Raw genomic sequence first — 20,895 nt, 5'->3', positions numbered from 1 at the left:
AGCATTTTTTGGTAACGGAAAACTGGTTTTTGTTTTTTGCTATCAGTAATAGAATGCACAAATGGTTGTGGTATAGTCACATGAATGAATTTGCAGCCATATGGCACTGTGTAAATACAAATTGTAAGACTATTGTTTGAAGAAAGTAAGCCACAGAAGAATGCAGAGTATGTATCCTGTTCATATACAATTCACAACATGAAATTTAAATAATATACTCTTTTGATACAAACATATGAAAAATCACAAAGAAAAGCAAGAAAATAAGAAATTTAAAATTCAGGGTATTATTACCTTTGAAAGGAAAGGAATTGAGTAGGGAGAGAGACAGTTACTAGTGTACATTGTGTCTTTATTCTTTATATCTTATCTTAAAAGTATTTTGTTATTGTTCTTTTATGTGTATTCAGTAGTTGATAAAAACAGTTTTTCCAAAAAATTTTAGAATAAAGGAGGTAAAGAAGTGGAGACTGCCTTCTGAGAATTTTGTTATGAAATAGATAAAAGAAATGAGATAACGGCGGGAGGGCATTCTGGCTTCCTTCTGGTTTTTGTGATGCTCTGCTGTGTATTAGTAGGCTGAGCATCTGCATACATTCCCTTTGTGCTTCCTTTCTAAGCACAGCCTTCCACGTCCTTTGCCCACCTTAGGTATTGGATTGATTATCTCTTATTGGCTTGCAGGAGTAGAAGACTACACTGTGGATATTGTTGTTTTGTCTCATATGGTTGTTTTACGTATTTTCTTTTGACTCACTCTTTGTCTTTAAGCTTTTTTAATTAATAGAGTGTTGTACAGAAGCTTCATATTTGTAAGTACACATTAGACTGTAAGGTAAACTGTTGCTCTATTATTCATGAAGTAATGTGATCTATATTGCTGTTTTGTTCAACTTATGTCACTTAAAGTGACATAAATCATTTTATTTTGTTTGTTTAGCTCAGGTATTGAAAATAATGAACTACATTTTGTCCTGTTTAAGCTGACTGTATTATTCTCTTTGTATCATCATTTATACTTCAGAAGTTTTTTTTTTAACTGAAACTATATGTTGAGTGCTGTAATCATTCTCTTTCTTGAAAGGTTTCGACCAAACACTAGAGAGCTGTGGTGTTACAATGCAGTGGTCGCTGATGCCCGATTTCCCTCTGCAGCAGACATGCAGTCCCGATGTAGTATTCTGAGTCCTGAACTTGCCTTACCAACAGGATCAAGGGCTCTCACCACCCGGTCTCATGCGGCTTTGCACATTCTAGGTAGGGTTGGTATTTGATGATCAGTTAGTTTTCATTAATGTGTGCTGAGGATTTTTTTTTTAAGAGTATTTATGTTTGTATATCATTCTGTCATATTTGTTAAACAATAATGTGCTAGGTGCAAAATAAATTAAATCCTCCAACTTTAAGAGGTTTATCCTACAGAAAACAGTATATCAGACTTATACCAACACCATGAGAGTCGTATATGCCCAGATATAAAGCAACCCTGAATATAATTTTACTAATAGGTAGATCTTTTAAAATAATGGTTTTGCTTAACTTGAATATATAAACTTTAGAGATGTAGGCTGAATAGTCAAATGTATAATTATAATATTTAATTGTTTTCATTATTTAAAATAAATTCTGTAAAATATTACATGAATTTTATAGTTACCACCTCTATTTCTTCTTACATAGCAGTTTCCCACAGCACATCAACTTCACTTCTAATTAATTTGGGATAGAGCACTTTCACAACGTCTGGTAACCATTGTAAACATCTAGAACTAGCCTTGATTAAAGTTATCTCAGGCTATTCTGTCTTCTGCAAATAGTACTTTAAGAATCAACCTAAAGTAATTCAGAGAGTTTGATAAAATGAAGAACCTTGTAAGGACTCGAAGATTAAGCAATTCTAACTTTTCAGAGAGATAGTTTTGCACAAAACATTAAACATATACTAAATGACAAATATGATAATTACCCAGGCAGAGGAGAATTTTTATTGGTTGTATCTTCCATGAAATGTTATTTAAAGCTTGTAGTAAATTTGCTGAGCACATTCAGAGTTTATTGTTTGAATTTATCCCCTACAGCATCTCATATTATCAATATTAGGGGAAATTTTAAGTTGAAGGAGTTGAATTTTTGTTTGTTTGCTTTTAGGTTGTCTTGATACCTTGGCAGCTATGCAGGATTTAAAAATGGGTGTTGCAAGTACAGAGGAGGAAACTCAAGCAGTAATGAAGGTTTATTCCAAAGAAGATTATAGTGTAGTAAACAGGTTTGAAAGTATGTATATTTATGTTTGGGAAATATTGTCTTATGAATGAAATATATGGATATTTTAAAACATAAATTATCATTTGCGTCTTTTAGGTCATGGAGGTGGCTGGGGTTACTCTGCTCATTCAGTAGAAGCTATACGTTTTAGTGCTGACACGGATATTTTACTTGGTGGTCTTGGTCTGTTTGGAGGTAGAGGAGAATATACTGCTAAAATTAAGGTAAGCTGTTCATTGACACTGTTGCCCTTTTTCTTTGAAGGTAACAATTTCGACTTAGCTTATTATTTTATAGAATGCCTCCTTCTAAAAAGGACTTGCGGAAACGTTGCTAAGATCAAATATAGTAATAATAAGTCATTAACTCATTTAAAAATTTAAAGTGAATTAAAAAGGGAGTAAAATGAATAGAAAACGATTTTTCAATAATTTTAGATTGAAAGAGGCTTTAACAGTCAATCTCAATCCTTTGTGCTGAACTTCCTAATAGTCTGGATACAGCTGTATCTAAGTGCCTGCTTTCTTGTAGCCATTTTAATGACAAGATGCAGGGGCATTTTAATACAGCTTTTAAAGTTTTTAGCATTTTTTATGCCAAATACTATGCAAACAGACATTATCACCATAGGAGTGAGGATGAGGGATGAAGTGAGTAAAGGGATGGATTCCATCGGGTAGACAAACTAAAAACAATCAGAAGTCATGGGTTTACTGCACTGTTCATCTCAGAAAGGGCCAGCAATTATACTAAGCAAAGGATATGTTCATTCTTTGAAAATTCACTAATAGCTTGAATGTTCTATTGTCAAATTATCTGATTTTGTTCTTTAAGTAGAGGAGAAAACTAGTTTATGCCTTAATATCAGTAACAGTCTTCATAAGAAATTCTCAATTAAATGCTGCTGTAATTTCAGCCCTTACCTTCCTTAACCAATTAACATTTAATCCAGTAGAGCTCTTCTGTGACGTACTTCGTTCACTTGGCTTTCAAGACACCACATTTCATTTTCCTCCTGTCTCACTGGCTACTCTTCTGGTCTTCTGCTTGGTATTCGTCATCTTCCTGACCTCTAAATGTTAGAGTTCCAGAACTCAGTCTTGAACATCTTTTTAAAGTCTCTTCACCCCCACAGTGATCCAGCCTTCTGGCTCTAAGTATTCTTTCTCTGATCATTCTCACACTTAATAGGCCTCCAAAGTCATGTATACTCTGCATCTCCACTTGGATAGCTAACAGGCATCTCGGTTGTAACATATCAAAACTAGGCTTCTGATGCTTTCTCTAGATGTGTTGTTCTCTTGTCCTTCCCCTTCCCAATTAACTGACTCAAAATAAACTTAATTTCATTCTTCCAGTTGCTCAGGCCCAAAATCTTGGAGTCATCCTTGACTTCCCTCTTTCTTTTGTACCCACATCCACTTCAGCAGCAAATATTGTTAGCTGCACTTTGAAAATAAATCCAGGATATAGCCACTTCTGAAAGCTGCTCCTGGTACCAAGTTGGTCCAAATCACAGCCACATGGATTATTTACAGTTTCCTCTCAATTTGCATCCTGCTTCTGTCCTTGCTTGCTTCAGTCTATTGGCAACACCGCAGTTATTCTCTTAAAATGTATACCAGAGTGTCATTTATTTTCACACTTTTCATGTCTCCTTTTCCTATGCTGTTATTGCTTTGAACTATTTTTTGTCACCTATTTTTTTAAGTATCTTTACCTTCTGTTATTCCTCTCTCTCCACAGCTAATATCTTTCTAGCCTCTCTCTTTTTTTTTTTTTTTTTTTGGCTAGGTATTTTTCTAAGTGCTCTACAAGCATTATTTAATTCTCACAATTACAGTGAAGCAGGCACTGCTGGTGCCCATCCCCCTTTATGGACGAGGAAACTGGGTCCTGTGTTCTCACAGCCAGTGAGTGTTGAAGCAAAATTCAGCCACATCTGGAAGCTCACTTAGTCTTCCTTCAGATGTTCATATCTGGTACAGAATGTTCTTGGAGCATTTGATATAAATAGATATATAAATAAGAAAAATTGAGATTAATATAGACTATAAGATATTGTTTATGTTTCTTAATTTAGACATACTGGCTTGTATATTTCACTGAATAACATTTTTTTAAAGCAGGTTCTTTTTTACATTCTGTACTATCCAGCATATGTTGGAGATGCAAAATCGTAAACATATTATTCAGCAGACTTACATGACTGAATGATTGGGCATAATATGTTTTTCTCCTTTCCCCAGCTGTTTGAGTTGGGTCCTGATGGAGGAGATCACGAAACTGATGGAGACCTTCTTGCAGAGACTGATGTATTGGCCTATGACTGTGCTGCGAGGTAAAGATTTCTTCATTATTCAGTATAATCCATACGTACTTAATATGAAAAATTTATTATACATGAATAAACATAACTTTAAAAGGAAGTTTTGAAAAATTACTGTGATCAGCAGTGTAAGAAACTGAAGTATCAAGTGTTTCTGTTAACAACACTGCATTAAAATAATAGTATCCTTCATGATTCTATTTCACAAGATCAATTGACTGTTTCTACCTTGAAGATGGAAAGTACATATATTTTGCACACTTCTATTTTTATGTATCACTTGGAGAACACCTAATATGCTAGTGTTCTAGTGATGGGATGCAAGTATTTACTTCTGGTGACATTTGTATATTGAGTTGAATAGTCATAGTGGGCCATAATTCACAGCACCTGTATACTCTTACTCCACGTCTGTTCTATATGCTTGATTGTAACACACTTGGAGAGGTAGCCAGCTTTACTGAATGAAACCTCTTAGGAGGTAACCGGAATCAGGATGTTTATTTATGAAGTTTCATTAAATAAAAAGAGACTTCGATTTCATCAGTCCTCTCCATGTAATCCTAAGAATTATCTCAACACTGTGTTATGACAAGTTAGTCAAATTAGTCATCAGTTAGTCCCTGATTTGAATCAGGGAATATTATGATGAGAAAAAGTAATAAACTGAGCTTCATGATAATAGTGGTACACTGTACTTCCCAACGATAACTGTGTTAAGAAAATCTTGTGTGTATAAGCGTTTTGCTAATGAAATGTGTATTTTCTGAAAATGGTAGTAAGGCACTGAGTTTGCTTTTAACAGATAATTACTTTGGAGAAAAAGTCATAAACCTAAAGAAAATTTTGACTGTTTCTTCACTTTAGACATTAAACAGTATCAGGAGATTTTTTTCAGTAACTTTTTTATGTTAAGTACACACAGAGATTAGAGAAATTTCAGAAAATTTAATTAATTTTTAATAAAACCTTAAGATGCCATTGTCAACATTTTTATTTTCAAACATATGTTTATGAGTAAAAAATGCAGTGTATCATTTTGTGTATAGAGAATCATCTAGATTTTCTTCATTTACCTACTGACAAAGCCCAGATTCCTAAGGCTAGCATTAAAGGACTTCCGTAATCTTTCACAACATGTTTTAAACTTTCTACGTACTGCTCTTCCATGTCTGCCTTAATGCTTTAGCTTAACTGGACACCTTGCCACCCCCAGATCCTGTTTTGTACCTTTATATCTCTGCAGATCCCTCCTGACATTCTTCCCCTTCCTCAGCACCCTGCATTCTCCTCTCCATCCCAGCTACAACCAATGTACAGTCCTTCTACTCTGTTACCTGGAATGTTATAACTTGGGTATATCTTTATCAGATGCCCTCATTTGTATACATGTTTTTTCTTTCCTCCTTATTTAGTAAACTTTTTGTGTAGTTACTGTGTGACAGACCCAATTCCAAACACTTTATCTCAATTCAATTCTCAGAACAATGCTATGAGTTAGGTAATGTTTTTATCCCTATTTTCAGATGAAGAAATTGAGTCATAGAAAAGATATAGTAACTTGCCCAATGTCACCTAACTAGCGAGTCACAAAGCCAGGCCTTGAACTCAGACCATCTGATTCCAGACCTCTCAAAATACTTTAGTTGAATAAATGAACTTTAAAACTAAAATTCAAACTTTCATTTTTCCAACAAAACTGGAATGATTTTTTTAACAATTTTTTAAAAATTATTTTAATATGAAAATTTTATAACATTTAAGCAAGTTTTAGAATTCAAGATGAGGGGGAGGAAGTGTAATGCCATCCCCATAACACAAGTAACTATTATTTGTGTTCTTGTTTATACTTATTAAAATAGAGGGCTTTTAATCTTGTTAAATAAGAATCTTATAATGTATTTCATGTGTTGTTTATAAAGGACTTAAAAATAAATATATATAACAGGGAAGTACAAAGCCATTGTCTTTAACACATTAATTTTCCTCTCAGAGAAAAATATGCAATGATGTTTGATGAACCAGTTCTCCTGCAAGCTGGCTGGTGGTATGTGGCCTGGGCTCGAGTGTCAGGACCCAGTAGTGACTGTGGATCTCATGGACAAGCTTCTATTACCACAGATGATGGGTAAGCAGAATGTATAGGTATTTTTTAAGCAACTCTCATTTTTGTTAGTGGAATATTGTTTTGAAAGCTCAAAGGTCTTTCAGTAAGACAAAAATCTTAGTAAATCTGAAGCATAATATGACCTGCTAAAAATTAAATTCATATAATCTCATGCCAAATTAAGGTCTAGACAGAATGTGGAGATGATAGGACTGCTGTTCTTTGCTCTTGTCAGTTGGCATTTTTCTGTATTTCTGGATGTTACATTCTTTTAAAGCTTATTACCAAATTAGAAGTTATATAGAGGAAAGTGACAAGAATAGTGAGGATTTTGGAAACAAAAAAGGAATATATACTTGCTATAAAATTTGACAGTGCCTATGAAAACACTTTATGAACTGCAAGGCTTTAATGTTATGAGATGGTATAGTTTTAATAAAATGTAAGGAGAAATTTCCTGTTTAAATTTCAAGTATCTAGTACTTAAGAGTTTGTGAAATACTTTCAAATATATTCTCATTTGATGCCCTCAACAACTTTGTGAACTTTGTGATTAGCCTTGTTTTTACAGTCAGGGGAATAGAGACAAATGGTGAAATGATTTGCTTCAAGTCAGATGGCTTCTGTGTTGCAGAACCAAATCTAGATGTAGAGTCTCTTGACTCTAAGCCCAACCTTCTTTATACTCTGTACTCTGATTCATGTGTTTGTGAGGACCATCATTTATGGGAGAAATTCAGTTTATTCTTTATTATTCTTGAGCATAAACTGTTTGAAATGTAGAAGTTACATAATAGTACATTTCATATATAGTTTTGTCCAGTTCAGAACAGAGCTGACCCAAAAAATAGAGCAGACTAATTTCTGAAGTGAATTCTGTGCTCCTGAATGTTCAAGTAGAATGCTGTAGCAAAATTAAGCCTGTTATTGTAATGTATCCTTTTCAGCTTACTCTAAGATTGTAAATTAGAACTGGAGAGACTGCTTTGATCCTGGGGGACTGTATGGTTCCTATATATAGTTCTTTCAACCTTGGCATATTACAGCATTTGGATGCTAAAGTTTATGTTGTATCTATTTAAGCAGATTTTAAACTGAAAGTTGAAATATTTTGTTAAAAGCTTATTGTTCTGGTTAAAGGTGAGCTGAGGGGCTAGAGATAAGGGCGTCAGCTGCTCCCCTGGGAGCTCCAGATCGTTTAATTCTTCCATTTAACCCATTAAGCCATTCAGAGTTAGAACTACAATCAGAACGATGTTTTTTCACTTGTATTTTTTTCCATAAAAAGTGACTCTCTGTTCATTAACATAAGATTTGGAAACATCATTATTAAATTTTTCATTTCCTTTCGTGAATCTTGAATCATGTTGTTTTTGGTTACATTGTTATTTCTTCTTTTCTTAGGGTTGTTTTCCAATTTAAGAGTTCAAAGAAATCAAATAATGGTACAGATGTTAACGCTGGTCAGATACCTCAATTATTATACAGGTATTTAGCATATTTCTAGTTTAATTAACATGTTTTATTTTACTATAATGAGCTAGTGGATCACTATTAAATATATGGCGTAATAAGGAAGAAATTACCTGAAGCATTCAGCAAATCATAATATACCATTAGAAATAGAGCTACATTTAACAAAAACATGTAAGTTTTATATATTTTTAAACTTTTTTTAACCTTGAGGTTAATTTTAATAAAATATCACTGATGACTCAGATTATCTATATTTTGCCTATAATGATATTTTAATAACTTATTTTTTAAATCTACTGATTTTCTTAACCAGTTTCAGAATGTTTTTAAACTAATAAAATTTGCCTTAGAAAAATGAAATCTGAGTGCTAGATGGGGACTTCAGATATAGACCTGGATGGTTGTTTTATAGATTTAGGTTTCTTGTTCACTTTGTGATGGCATGAATTGGAAAATCCCTTACTGCTGAAAAATTCCCACCTTTAATTGAAATATCAAACAGTTACTTGCTCATGTGATAATAGGATTATATTTTAACATTATTTAAAAATTGTAATTACTTCATGGCAATATATGGGACCAATGCCTTTGTGTGTGTCCATCTGTTTCTAGATTACTACAATAATTTTTAGACTAAAGAATTCAAATGGCTATAAATCTTCACTGAAAAAATGACATTGTTACTTTAAGTAGTAAAAATCAAAGGAAATACAGTGATTGTACAGAAATACTGTGATTCTCTGTCTTCCGTATCTTTTCTAGTATCTCTTTAAGAATCTTGATGGAATCGACATCACTTTTCCAAGAGGCGATTTTTATTTATTTTTTATGCAATCTGTTATAGTCAGTATTTGTAATGTATGACATTATGAATGTAATGAGTTGCTTGGATTACTCCTGGGTACAGTGGTTGAGTAACTTTTTAAGAGTAACATTTAATACTAAGGTTACTAGAGAACATAAGTTATGTATGTTGTCTAGTAAGAGATCCCCTACTACCCAGTCTTACAAAGGTGGGATTTAGATGATGAAATGCTCAATGCTAACAATTTTGCTTAGCATTGGAAAATGTTTAATAAAAGCCCCATGTTGGGATTTTTACCTAACAAAAATATTGAAGTGTTTAATTTATTTTGCTATTGCAAAAATGTATATTTGTAAAGAAAAATGTCAACATTAATTTATGTGCAACCTTCAGACTTCCAACAAGTGATGGCAGTGCTTCAAAAGGCAAACAGCAAACCAGTGAACCGGTACACATTTTAAAGAGATCTTTTGCAAGAACTGTCTCGGTGGTAAGCCATTTTAAAATTTTTCAGCTTTTTTTCAGCACTGTCCAATGCTCAGTTGCATTTTGATGTTTAGCACTTAGCCACTTTTCTAAAATTTTATCTCAACATAGCTTTAGGAACTCAGATTTGTTTGTACTAACTTTGACATACCAGGCCAAAGAATATATGCACTTTAAATAATGGGAGAACAAAGATATTGACTGGTTTTAACATGACTTGATATTTCTGAAATAAATGGTGGATTTTCTTCTAAATCATGTATAAATACATGTGCTGAGGGAGTTAGAAAATGAAGGAAACGTTAAGAGTGATGTTAACAAGAAAGTTACTTTAATCCTGAAGAACTAAGTAGAAGTGTCACATATCTAACTAGGGACTTTGTTGAACTGCTTGACCTTCCCCATTCTACAGTTAAAGACATGGTGCTATTGGGGTTACCAGTGTAGAATGGAAGGCCACCAAGATGTAACTGAAATACCATGGTGTTTTAGCTCAGGAGAGTTAAGTTCTTATTCTTTCCTTTATTAGTTGAAAATTCTTACGCAGGTTATCAAAATAAACTACATCATAGCATCATTATGAATTTCTAATGAGATGGTATATAAAAATTCTTTTTAAATTGTAAGGCACTATGTGAATTGATTTATCAGTGTAGCTGGTAGTCTGTCGTGTTGGTAAAATGCATAGGGAGAATGCCTTTTTTCCCCCTTTTTAAATTAGTTTTTTAAAATCACATAATTAATACATGTCCCTGGTGGGAATAGGGTGGATTAGGGTTAAAACTATACTAAAATTATGTTAAAGGTCTTTTTCTATCACCCTGTTGTACTGTATATAACTACTATTTACATTTTGATATATATCTTTCCAAACTAATTTTTTTACATAAACTAATTTATTAGTCTCTGTTTACTTTATGCTATACAACCTAATTGTTTGTTTTTGATCATGCTTTAAGTTCTGCATCTCCTTTTTATAAATTTTATCAAATGTACTGCAGACATACTCCATGTTAGTACATTTGGCATTGGTATCCCACAGAATGGTTGTACTCTTAATTTATCCAAGTCTATTCCTATCAAAGGATTCTTTGTTTCTCATATTTTGCTATTACAGTCATCCCTTGATATCCACAGGGGGATTGGTTCCAGGACCCCTTACAGATACCAAAATGCTTAAGTCCATTATATAAAATGCTGTAGTATCTACATATAACCTACACACATCTTCCCATATACTTTAAATCATCTCCAACTTGCTTATAATAACCAATACAATGTAAATGCTATGTAAATAGTTGTAAGTACAGTGTACATGCTATGTAAATAGTTACTGGCATGCCATTCATTCAAGTTTTGCTTTTTGGAACTTTCTGGAATTTTTTTCTTTTGCAAATATTTTTGATCCTTGGTTGGTTAAATCCATAGATGGGAAAACTGAATACAAAGGATCAGCTATATATCTATATACATATATATGTGTCTTTGATACTTATGTACTTCCATGCATATTTCTGCTGGATGTAGGATCATGTAAATTTTGATGCGTCATGTCAAATTGATCTTCCAACAGAATACGCTTTGCGTAAGAGACTCTACAAGCTTTGACTCCTTGGTACCTTGGCATCCTTTTAGTGTTAAGATCAGTTTGGTATCTTTTGAACCCAATAAGTATCTTTGCCTCTGTTGTGTCTTTTTCAGTGATCTATTTTTTTTTCTGTGCATAGTTACTCTCTTATATTTATGTCTAAGTGGTTTTGTGGTCATTGGGTTATTGTAGTCTTTATGTAAGAAACTTATTCAATCATTTCTTTAAAAAGTTAAATTAAACTCTTATTCTTGGTATTGCTATAACCAGAGGACTGGAATTTGCTGGATATGAGGGGAAAAGTGCTTGGCTTTGAGTTTCGACTAGTATCTATCATCATGTAAGCATGGCAAAACCAACAGGCCAACTATAACAGCATGGGATGTTCACCATCCTAAACTCATATTCCAGAATCTTTGAAAATTCAAATAATAATTTTTCAGTATTTTCTATTCAATTTTTATCTTCTAAATTGCTTATCAAGATTTGGCTGTAGCTTGTATTATAAAATTAAATATGTAGACATAAAGTAAGTTATCTGTTACTGTCACTGATATCTAATACTAAAATACTTTATCATATTCAAAAATTATTGAAGTGTTTAAAATATTTTTGGTTTATATACATAATACATTTATGATATAGTGTTTAATTTTTCTTTAAAGATAAACGTGTATTCATAAGTATTTTTTATTATTGCCTTTATTTATGTGATAAACTAGATAGGTTGATAACAGAGAAACTTTAAAAATGTATCGTAAATAGGTAAATATTGAAGAATACTGTTTCGGAAGATGCCTAACTACCTTTTTTGTCAAGCTTCAAAGATACTCCTTATTGTAATTTAATGAATGAACTAATAGAATGTCTGTTATTTGGGCTACCAGAACTCAGATGAACTTTTGAAGTAGAATGTCATTTTTCTATTTGATTCAGCCTATGGTATCATTTGAACTAATTGTTATCTATTTTTTATATTCTGGTTTAGGAATGTTTTGAGTCATTGTTGAGTATTCTTCACTGGAGCTGGACCACCTTGGTCTTGGGCGTTGAAGAGCTTAGGGGATTGAAAGGATTCCAGTTTACAGCTACGCTTCTAGATTTAGAGAGACTGCGCTTTGTGGGTACCTGTTGTCTGAGGTTATTGCGTGTCTATACCTGTGAAATTTACCCAGTGTCAGGTATGATGCATTTTTTAAATGACTTTAGGGAGAAAATATTTGAGACATTGAGAAAGTTTGTGTAAGGATTACCAGGAGCTTAAGATCCCCAGCTGCCTTTATTTAACCTGCTTCTGACTTAAGGGGAGAAAGTCAGCTTGCTGTGATGCTTATATATTTATATACAAAGAATACAGTAGATTGCATGTCATTATGATAACAAAATGTCATGTTAGGCTAACATTAAGTACTCTAGTAAAGTGTCATTTTAAACATATTCAGACAAATAGAAGTATTTTGAACACATGATTTGGACTTAAATGCTGAAACCAGTGGGGTTTTTTTTTTCCAATTTAGATTTTAAAAAGAAATAACTTTGAACCACACATAATCTCTGTATTGTTTCATTTCTAGATTATGAGTACTTAAGATTTTTAGCCATATAGGAAATTACTTGAATTATATTGACTGTTTTCATACATATTTATTATTCGATTTAATTAACAATCTATTTTGTTCTCTTAAAGCTACAGGAAAAGCAGTTGTAGAAGAAACTAGCAAGTTAGCAGAATGTATTGGAAAAACCAGAACCTTGTTAAGAAAAATTTTGTCGGAAGGAGTTGATCACTGCATGGTGAAGCTGGATAATGATCCCCAGGGATATCTCAGTCAACCCTTGAGTCTCCTAGAAGCTGTCCTTCAGGAGTGTCACAATACCTTTACTGCCTGTTTTCATTCTTTCTACCCAACTCCTGCCTTACAGTGGGCTTGCCTTTGTGATCTGCTGAATTGTTTGGATCAGGTAATTTAAATTTGAAAAATGTTAGTTGAAAATATGACTATTACTTAATAATCTTCAAGAAAATATACTACAGTTGCCTGAATTTCCTAAGTTTTATAAAAGATGAATTAAGAAATCAGTTTGGTGTATGTGACTTAAATAATCAAAGTTAAATTTTTTTTTTCTGTTTGCTGTATCATTTCTTAGTTATAAAATTGGCAGGCACATTGTGCAGCTGCTGGGTTGCTCTTTGAGTCTGTATGAGTGTGTGTGTGTGTGTGTGTGTGTGTGTGTGTGTGTATAAGAGAAGGAAAGAATAATAGTGAGTGAGTGTCTGAGAGCAAGGACAGTTCGTGGTAGCCCCTGCCACTCCCATATCTGCAGCACAGGCAGGAGAGAGAGCTGTGAATGAATTTGCATGCTGACATCATGCATTCACTCACCAGGAAACTGCAACCCTCATAAATGTGTATGCCCCAAATCACAGTTTCAAAACATCTGCACAAAATACTGACAGAACTAAAGGGAGAAGTAGACAAATTCATATTGATAGTGTTGACAGTTGGGGACTTCAGTGCTCCTCTTTTCGGTAATTGGTAGAACAGCTAGACAGAAAGAATCGGTCAGGATACAGAAGATTTGAACAACACTATCCACCACCTTGGCCTCACTGGCATTTATAGAACGAAATGTGCAAGCGCAGTATCCATACTCTTGTCAGGTATACATGTGACGTTCACAAAGGTAGATCAGATGCTGGGCCATAAAATGAGTCTTAGTAAATTTCACACGATAAAAATCTTAAAGTTTTTTTGGACCTCAATAGAATTAAATTAGAAATTAATAGCAACATATATCAAGGAAAACACCAAATATTTGGAAAATAAACTCTTCTGAGTAAACAGTGAATCAAAGAAGAAATCCAAAGGAAATTAGAAATTTTTTACACTGAAGATAAAATATAACATACCAAAATAGGTGAGAAGTTGCTAATGTGTTGCTTAGAGAAAAATTCAGACTTTTAAATGGTTATACTGACAAAGAAGAATGGTTTAAAATTGGCGATCTAGGTTTCTACCTTAAGAAGCCAGAAAGAAGAGCAAATCAAATCCAAAGTAATAAGAAAGTCATAAAGATAAGGGAAGGAAATAATAAATATAAGAGAAGAAATCAATGAACTAGAAAAAAGAGAAAATTAATGAAGTCAAAAATTGGTTCTCTGAAAATAAAACTAAATTTTAAAACTTCTAGCAAGTCTGATTGAGGTGGAAGAGAGCAAGAAAAAACATAAAATACCATTAAGGAATATCACTTTAGATCCTACAGATATTAAAATGATAATAAGGGAACTTTATGAACAACTTTATACCAGTAAATTATAACTTTAGATGAAGTAGACAAATTTCGTGAAAAATACAGCCTAACCAAAAGTGGCACAAGGAATAGAAAAATCTGAATGACCCTATCATATCCACTAAAACAATTGAATTCATTATCAAAAACTTTGCTACAAAGAAAACTCCAGACCCAGATAACTGTCATTGGTGAATTCTGTTAAACATATAAGAAAGAAGTGATATCAATCTTTTACAGCCTCTTTCAGAAAATACAGGCGACAACACTTTCCAACTTAATTTATCATTAGCCTTATCCTGATACCAAAATCTGATAGATATTAAAAGAAAAAATTATTACAGACAAATATTACCCAGAAAGAGAGATGCAGAAGTTCTGGACAATATTATCAAATCAAATCCAACAATATTAAAAAGTGTATTATATACCAAGTGGAGTTTATCTTAGAAGTGCAAGGTTAGTTTAACCCTTAAGATCAATGTAATTGATATTTGTTTATTGTTATTTTATTCTTAGGAGAAATGAGGTAATAGGGTTTTTATTTATGTACTTATTTTTAATGAAGGGACTGGGGATTGAACCCAGGACCTTGCGCTTGCTAGGCACATTCTCTACCACTGAACTATACCCTCTTCCCCAATGTAATTGATATTTGAATTGATACTACAACTGTATTTCCTTTCAATAGATGTAGAAAAAGCATCTGATAAAATTAGTACTTAGTAATGAAAACTCAGCAAACTAGGACTTAAGGAAACTTTCTCAATCTGATAAAGGATACCTACCAGAAACATCTACAGCTAACATACTTATGGTGAAATACTGATTGTTCCTCTAAGTTTGGGAACAAGGCACAAGATAAACTGTATGATGTGATGACAATTTTGTGACCTTAGTAAAATGTTACTATAGTAGCATAATAACATTATGCTACATTGACCTGAAAAAATGTCATAGTAGCACAGATTACAATTTAAATCATTTATTTATTAGTGCTTATCACTGGAAGTGACTTTGATATATAGTAATTGGGGCCTTTTTGATACCTTTCTTGGAGAATAGTGCTAGAAAAGAATGTGAGTCTGAGGATATGAAAACACATAAAGAGTACAGGAAGCTGATTTTCCTTGACCATATTTAATAATTTACCAGCTTCATTGGGTGGTAACTTAAACAATTGTGTTTAAAAGTGTTGATCTAATACTTTTTTTAAATTGGATTATAGTCAGTGATATAATACTATCTTATAACAAGACAATCATTACCAGTAACTGAGTGCTAGAAGATTTGTGTATGATTTAAAAGGTTGTGTACCTTTTATATATCCAGAAACTTGGGTTATACTGATGCAGTATTTCTTTGGTGGGGTGCATATTTTTGTTTTTAAAAGGATATCCAGGAGGCAAACTTCAAGACATCAAGTAGCCGACTCCTTGCAGCTGTGATGTCAGCTCTGTGTCACACCTCTGTTAAGCTGACTTCTATCTTCCCTATTGCGTATGATGGAGAAGTACTACTGCGATCAATTGTCAAACAAGTTAGCACAGAGAATGACTCAACACTGGTTCACCGCTTTCCCCTTTTGGTGGCACATATGGAAAAACTCAGCCAGGTGAGTCTCCTGAAAAATCTTTTATATTGAAACAATAAAACCATAATTGGAGACATATTTATCTTGGTGCTTTTTCTTCTGTATCAGTAAGTATATTTACCAAACAATTATGAGTTTTATAAGAAGAACTAAACTTAAGAAAAAAATTTTCTCATGTTTACCTATAAGTGAACAATCTTTTTTCTCTAATTTTTAATTTTGATAGATCCTTAATCTATAAAAAACTTGAGAGAGTTATGTAATGAATTCCTGTATTTTTGTGTTTTGCTGTACCATGTAAAAGTTGCAGATACTATGAGCAAACTTTTATATTCTAATACTGTATTTTAGATTGCCAAGATAGAATTTTGGAAAAATAAATAATTTTTAAAACTTTTTTCCTGTAACATTTTGGTATATTAGAGTAAGCACTATGAAACAATAGTCATAGAGAACATTCTTTAGTAACTGCTTCTGATTTTTTAGAAAACACTATGGAGAAAAATTAACTTAAATACATATGAAATTCATATATAATTACTACCAAGTTAATGAGGAGTAATCTTTAAAATAAAAGCAAAAAAAGGAATAGAAAATAGAAGTTATCCTAATTATTATACAGTAGCAATTTTCTGTTGACTGAAGCAATAGAAAAATTCTGAGAAAAATTTCAATGACATATAGATACAAAAAAAGACAATAGTGGAAAAGGAATACAATTTTCAGAGTTAATATATCTTTGTAGGATCCCAGCAGAAATCATAACAATAAATTTAAGAAGGACTTTAGAGAATAAGCCAGCATGGGAAAAATTTCAGCCTTACTAGTAATTAAATGTGGATGAAAGTTCTATTCAGATATCAATTTATATGTAAAAAATTAGGAAAAATAAATTCTTAAATATTAAAAATCATTTTTGAGAATTAATATTTGGTAATTATTTAAATTAATAGTTATATATTTGTGTGTCTGTATTAACATTCTGTGAAGATATATCCTGGTTAGTGTATATTCTTCTACCCTCTTTTTAATGGACAATGTATAATTATACCATTTGGGTGTAGCATAATTTAGTCAATTAGTCTTTTTTATATACATATAAAATATAGGTGGATGGAAGATTACACACATATATACATATATGCAGATTTTTCCCAGGATTTTAGTACTTTAAAGAATGGTGCTGAAAATATCGTTTACTAAATTTTTTTGCGTATACATGATGATTTTTCCAGAATAAATCTTCAGGAGTGGAAAAATTCTAAAGTCAAAGGAAATTTGGTTAAGACTTGACCAAAAATTGCCAAAATGCCCTCCAGAAGGCTCGTGTCAGCTTGCATTCCCCACTACTAGTGAAGAAGAGTTCCTTTTTCTAAAATTTTAGTGGCCAGTAATGTGCTTTTACACACACACACACACACACACATATTTATTTTTTGGTCCTCCAACTAAAACACATTGACACTCAACTTCATTTTAAGATTTTATGTGAAGTTTCTTGTATTAATCTTGTTAATTATTAATTAGAAACTAAGTGGACATTACTAAATAAATATACCACCCATCCCCCACGCTTTACTTCCCAAATAAAGCCCTTCCAGATTACTGATTATGGAGTACAGTTGGAGATAGAGTTTCAACCAAAGCTAATTTTCTGAGATGTTCCAAAAAGTAAAGTTTCTGGAGAATGAAAGTGATATAAGGGATAAAAGAATTGTAATTTTTACACAATTAAGAATTGATTATTTTAAAGCCAGGAAAACTAATTACATAAGATATTGACCTAAATGTTATGGCAATATTATTCAAAGATAGTAGAAATAACTTAAAGGTGAAAGATTATCTCCAAGTGACTTTTATTTTCAGCCTAAGATTGGACATTAAGAAAGTATGAAAGATTGTACACATTGTTGAGAGTGATTTATAACAACACTCACGATGATTTTAATTGAAAAGTTACTCAATTTTTTTCTAATGGATTGTAAGTACACTGATTTACAGATTTGATTTGTCTTGGGAGGAATGATTTAACTTTAAGACCTTTTTTTCGGTGTGAAATTTTATGACCTTATGAAATCTGTTGAATTTACAGTGTCTTGTGATGCAATATTGAATGTAAGAATTGTGAAAGAACTTGCTTGCTCGGGGGGCAGCAATGTGTTTTTGATAACATAATCATAGCAAATGGTTCCCCTGATTTTACATATGAGGTTGAAGCACTCTGGAAAAACTGAAACTGGATCTCAAATTGTTGATTCCCTAGTCCACAGGACAGCTGAAAGGGTCATTGTCACAACTGACCCCTTGATAAAATTGAATGACTCTTTCCCTCTGTTCACAGGGGGCCAAACAATATCAAGGATAGTAAAAGAGATAAATAATGTTTGTACTGAGTATCAATTAAATTACTTATCTTTCCCTTTTTTTGTCTGGAAAAAAAAGTATTTTCCCATTGGTCTTTAATGAGACTCTGTAATTTCTTATCTTGAAAGTTTTTTATTGATAGGGGTTGGAATTTCTTATCTTCACTTATGAAACCAAGTACAATAGGAATTGTAAAACTGCACAGGAATATGTGTTATAGAATTCCATTTTTTTGTTACATCCATGACCAGAAAGAATTTTGTTGGAAAATAGATTTGTATTGACTATTTCTCAGTTGCTTTGCTTTTAAAAAAAATACCAGAAATAATTATCTGTTTTGAATCTTGTTTTATAGAAAAAGCTTTTTAAATAGAGCTTTTTTTCCTGCTATACACAATTGTTATTGAAAAGTTACATAAGAGAGTAAATAAAAAGACTCAGGGTTAATAAAAACACAGACACCTTGTGAATGTGTAGTACATTTTTGCTACGCAGAGACTAATAACTTAAAAAAGAACTTCTAAGTGAAAAGTCGATTCTCCACATACAAGATATACGTGGATAGATACACAGCACAGGCTCAAGTCTGAATTTTAAAGGTGTCATCTAGAAAGGTAAGATTTTGCTGTTGAGTACTTACGTGAAGGAAAATAAAATGGTATCTTAGAGGTTTTTCTTTTCATGTGTCATAGAATGAAGAGAATATCTCGGGGATGACGAGCTTCCGAGAAGTTCTGGAGAAGATGCTGGTCATTGTCGTGCTCCCAGTCAGGAACAGCCTGCGGAGAGAACATGAGCTCTTCTCCTCCCACCTGGTCTCCAACACCTGCGGGTTACTGGCCAGCATTGTCAGCGAGCTGACGGCGTCGGCCCTGGGGTCTGAGGTGATGTTACATTTTCATACTGGATCATTAGCACATGTTTAAGCTTTCCACATTGTTTCTTTATTCATATATTTTGGCTTTGTAGAAACTAATTTCAGTCCTACTGTGGGGTTTTGTTTTGTTTTGTTTTGTTTTACTTGCTTTTTTCCCCAGACAAAAGACCTTCAAGCTAGACTTTTTTTTTTTTCTCTCTTCCTTATAGCTCTTCTCTGTTCTTATTTGCTTCTTCTTTCTCGTCAGTTTACCCAGATTGTTGCACTAAAACAAAGTACACATCTTCCTCTTAACTGCCCCATCGCACAACCCACCACCACGTCCTGATAAAAGCAAAAATAGTTTGTATTGCTGGGTAATAAAGTAGGATTGCTAATAATGAACACATGGTGTGGAAAAGGTAGAAGTTCAGATCTTAGCTTTGCTCACTTAATTGACTCTAGACAAACACATATATAAAATGGGAATAATAATTTTTATCTCACCTATATCACAAAGTTATTTTTAGTTGTATGAGTTAGATAACATAAAATTTACCATTCTAACCATATTTATGTGTACAGTTCAGTGGCATTAAGTACACCCACATTGTTGAACAACCATTGTCACAGGTTTAAGTTTTTAAAGGATCAAGTATTAATACGTTTAAGAAACCCACTTTGAAACATTTTAAAGTGCCTTTACATTTTTGTAATTATTTTTCACTATTTCATTACCCTGCTCACTCTGTTTTATAATTTATCTAAACATTTGACTGAATTTGGTGAATGTTCCTATTTTTTTCCTAAAAATGGGTGTAGATTGGTTGTGAAGATCATGTCATAATGTGAAATACCTTTATCATTCAAATTAATGTTTAATAACCAGCTTGTTCTCAGTGGCCCCAGATCTCTCCTTTCTTTCCCAAGAACATCTTTTTTTCTATTTCCCTTCAGTAATTCCTATTGTTTGCTTTTTGTTACTTAAAGTTTTACTTCAGAAGCTATTTTAAATTAAATTCAGCCTACATACTACTGATTCATAGTGAGAGTTTAGCCTTAGGATTTCTGAATAATTACACATGCACCTGAGCAGATTTTAGCATCTCATCCTGGCCTAGGAGGTCCCTGAAGCCCTTGTCAGAACATTTTAATTTTTTTTCATGTATTCAGTCAGCTTATAGTATGTTTTCTTTCTGTACTAGATTCTGGAGAAAAAAGTCTATAATGCATAGGTCCCCCCCAGAAGGTTACTATCTAGCTCTGAACTTATTTTTCTAATGAAAAGGAATGCCCACAATTTCAGGTGCCTAATATATAATCTTGGGAGTGTCTAAAGGTCCTGATTTAGACATCTGTATTTCTTTCTTTCCCAGATGAGTTTGTAATTCTTGCTAGAATCATAAATTTCCATTTTTCACCTCTTGTAGATCTTCCTAACTTCTGCATCCAGCTTAGATCAGAAGTGGGCTCTATAATTTAGAAGAGTGGTTTCCAACCAAAATCAGTGCTCTGATCCTGTCTAATCAGTCTATAATTAATGAGGTTGTGTGTGTATTTGTGTATATATTTTTTTTCAAATATTGACTGCCAAGTTATCATAATATACATTCGTGGTATTCAAACTTAGGGCCCAGAACACTTTTTGCAATGCAGTCTTAACTTGAAAACTCCCAGATGAAAGAAGGGATGGTCTGACTGAAGAGGGGAACCTTGAGTCTATGTGTCCAG

The 20,895-nt window shown here is 32.8% G+C and overlaps 1 protein-coding gene across 8 annotated transcripts in view; it reads left to right on the top strand.

The window, feature by feature from the left end:
* The window catches only part of MYCBP2 (MYC binding protein 2), a 233,182-nt gene that overhangs the window by 103,522 nt on the left and 108,765 nt on the right, over positions 1–20,895 (top strand). For all 8 annotated transcript variants that reach the window (XM_072976390.1, XM_072976388.1, XM_072976389.1 and 5 more), the window contains 11 exons: positions 1,085–1,257; positions 2,149–2,274; positions 2,362–2,489; positions 4,515–4,606; positions 6,588–6,722; positions 8,106–8,189; positions 9,376–9,472; positions 12,045–12,237; positions 12,744–13,018; positions 15,744–15,965; positions 19,001–19,192. In XM_072976390.1, the coding sequence (XP_072832491.1) occupies positions 1,085–1,257; positions 2,149–2,274; positions 2,362–2,489; positions 4,515–4,606; positions 6,588–6,722; positions 8,106–8,189; positions 9,376–9,472; positions 12,045–12,237; positions 12,744–13,018; positions 15,744–15,965; positions 19,001–19,192 (1,717 nt within the window). The remainder of the gene's footprint in view (positions 1–1,084; positions 1,258–2,148; positions 2,275–2,361; positions 2,490–4,514; positions 4,607–6,587; positions 6,723–8,105; positions 8,190–9,375; positions 9,473–12,044; positions 12,238–12,743; positions 13,019–15,743; positions 15,966–19,000; positions 19,193–20,895) is intronic.

Source organism: Vicugna pacos, chromosome 14 (genome assembly GCF_048564905.1).
Source record: "Vicugna pacos chromosome 14, VicPac4, whole genome shotgun sequence".
In the NCBI taxonomy this organism is placed as follows: Eukaryota; Metazoa; Chordata; class Mammalia; order Artiodactyla; family Camelidae; genus Vicugna; species Vicugna pacos.
Note: the sequence above shows the minus strand (reverse complement) of the source record. Positions and strands in the feature narration are given on the sequence as shown.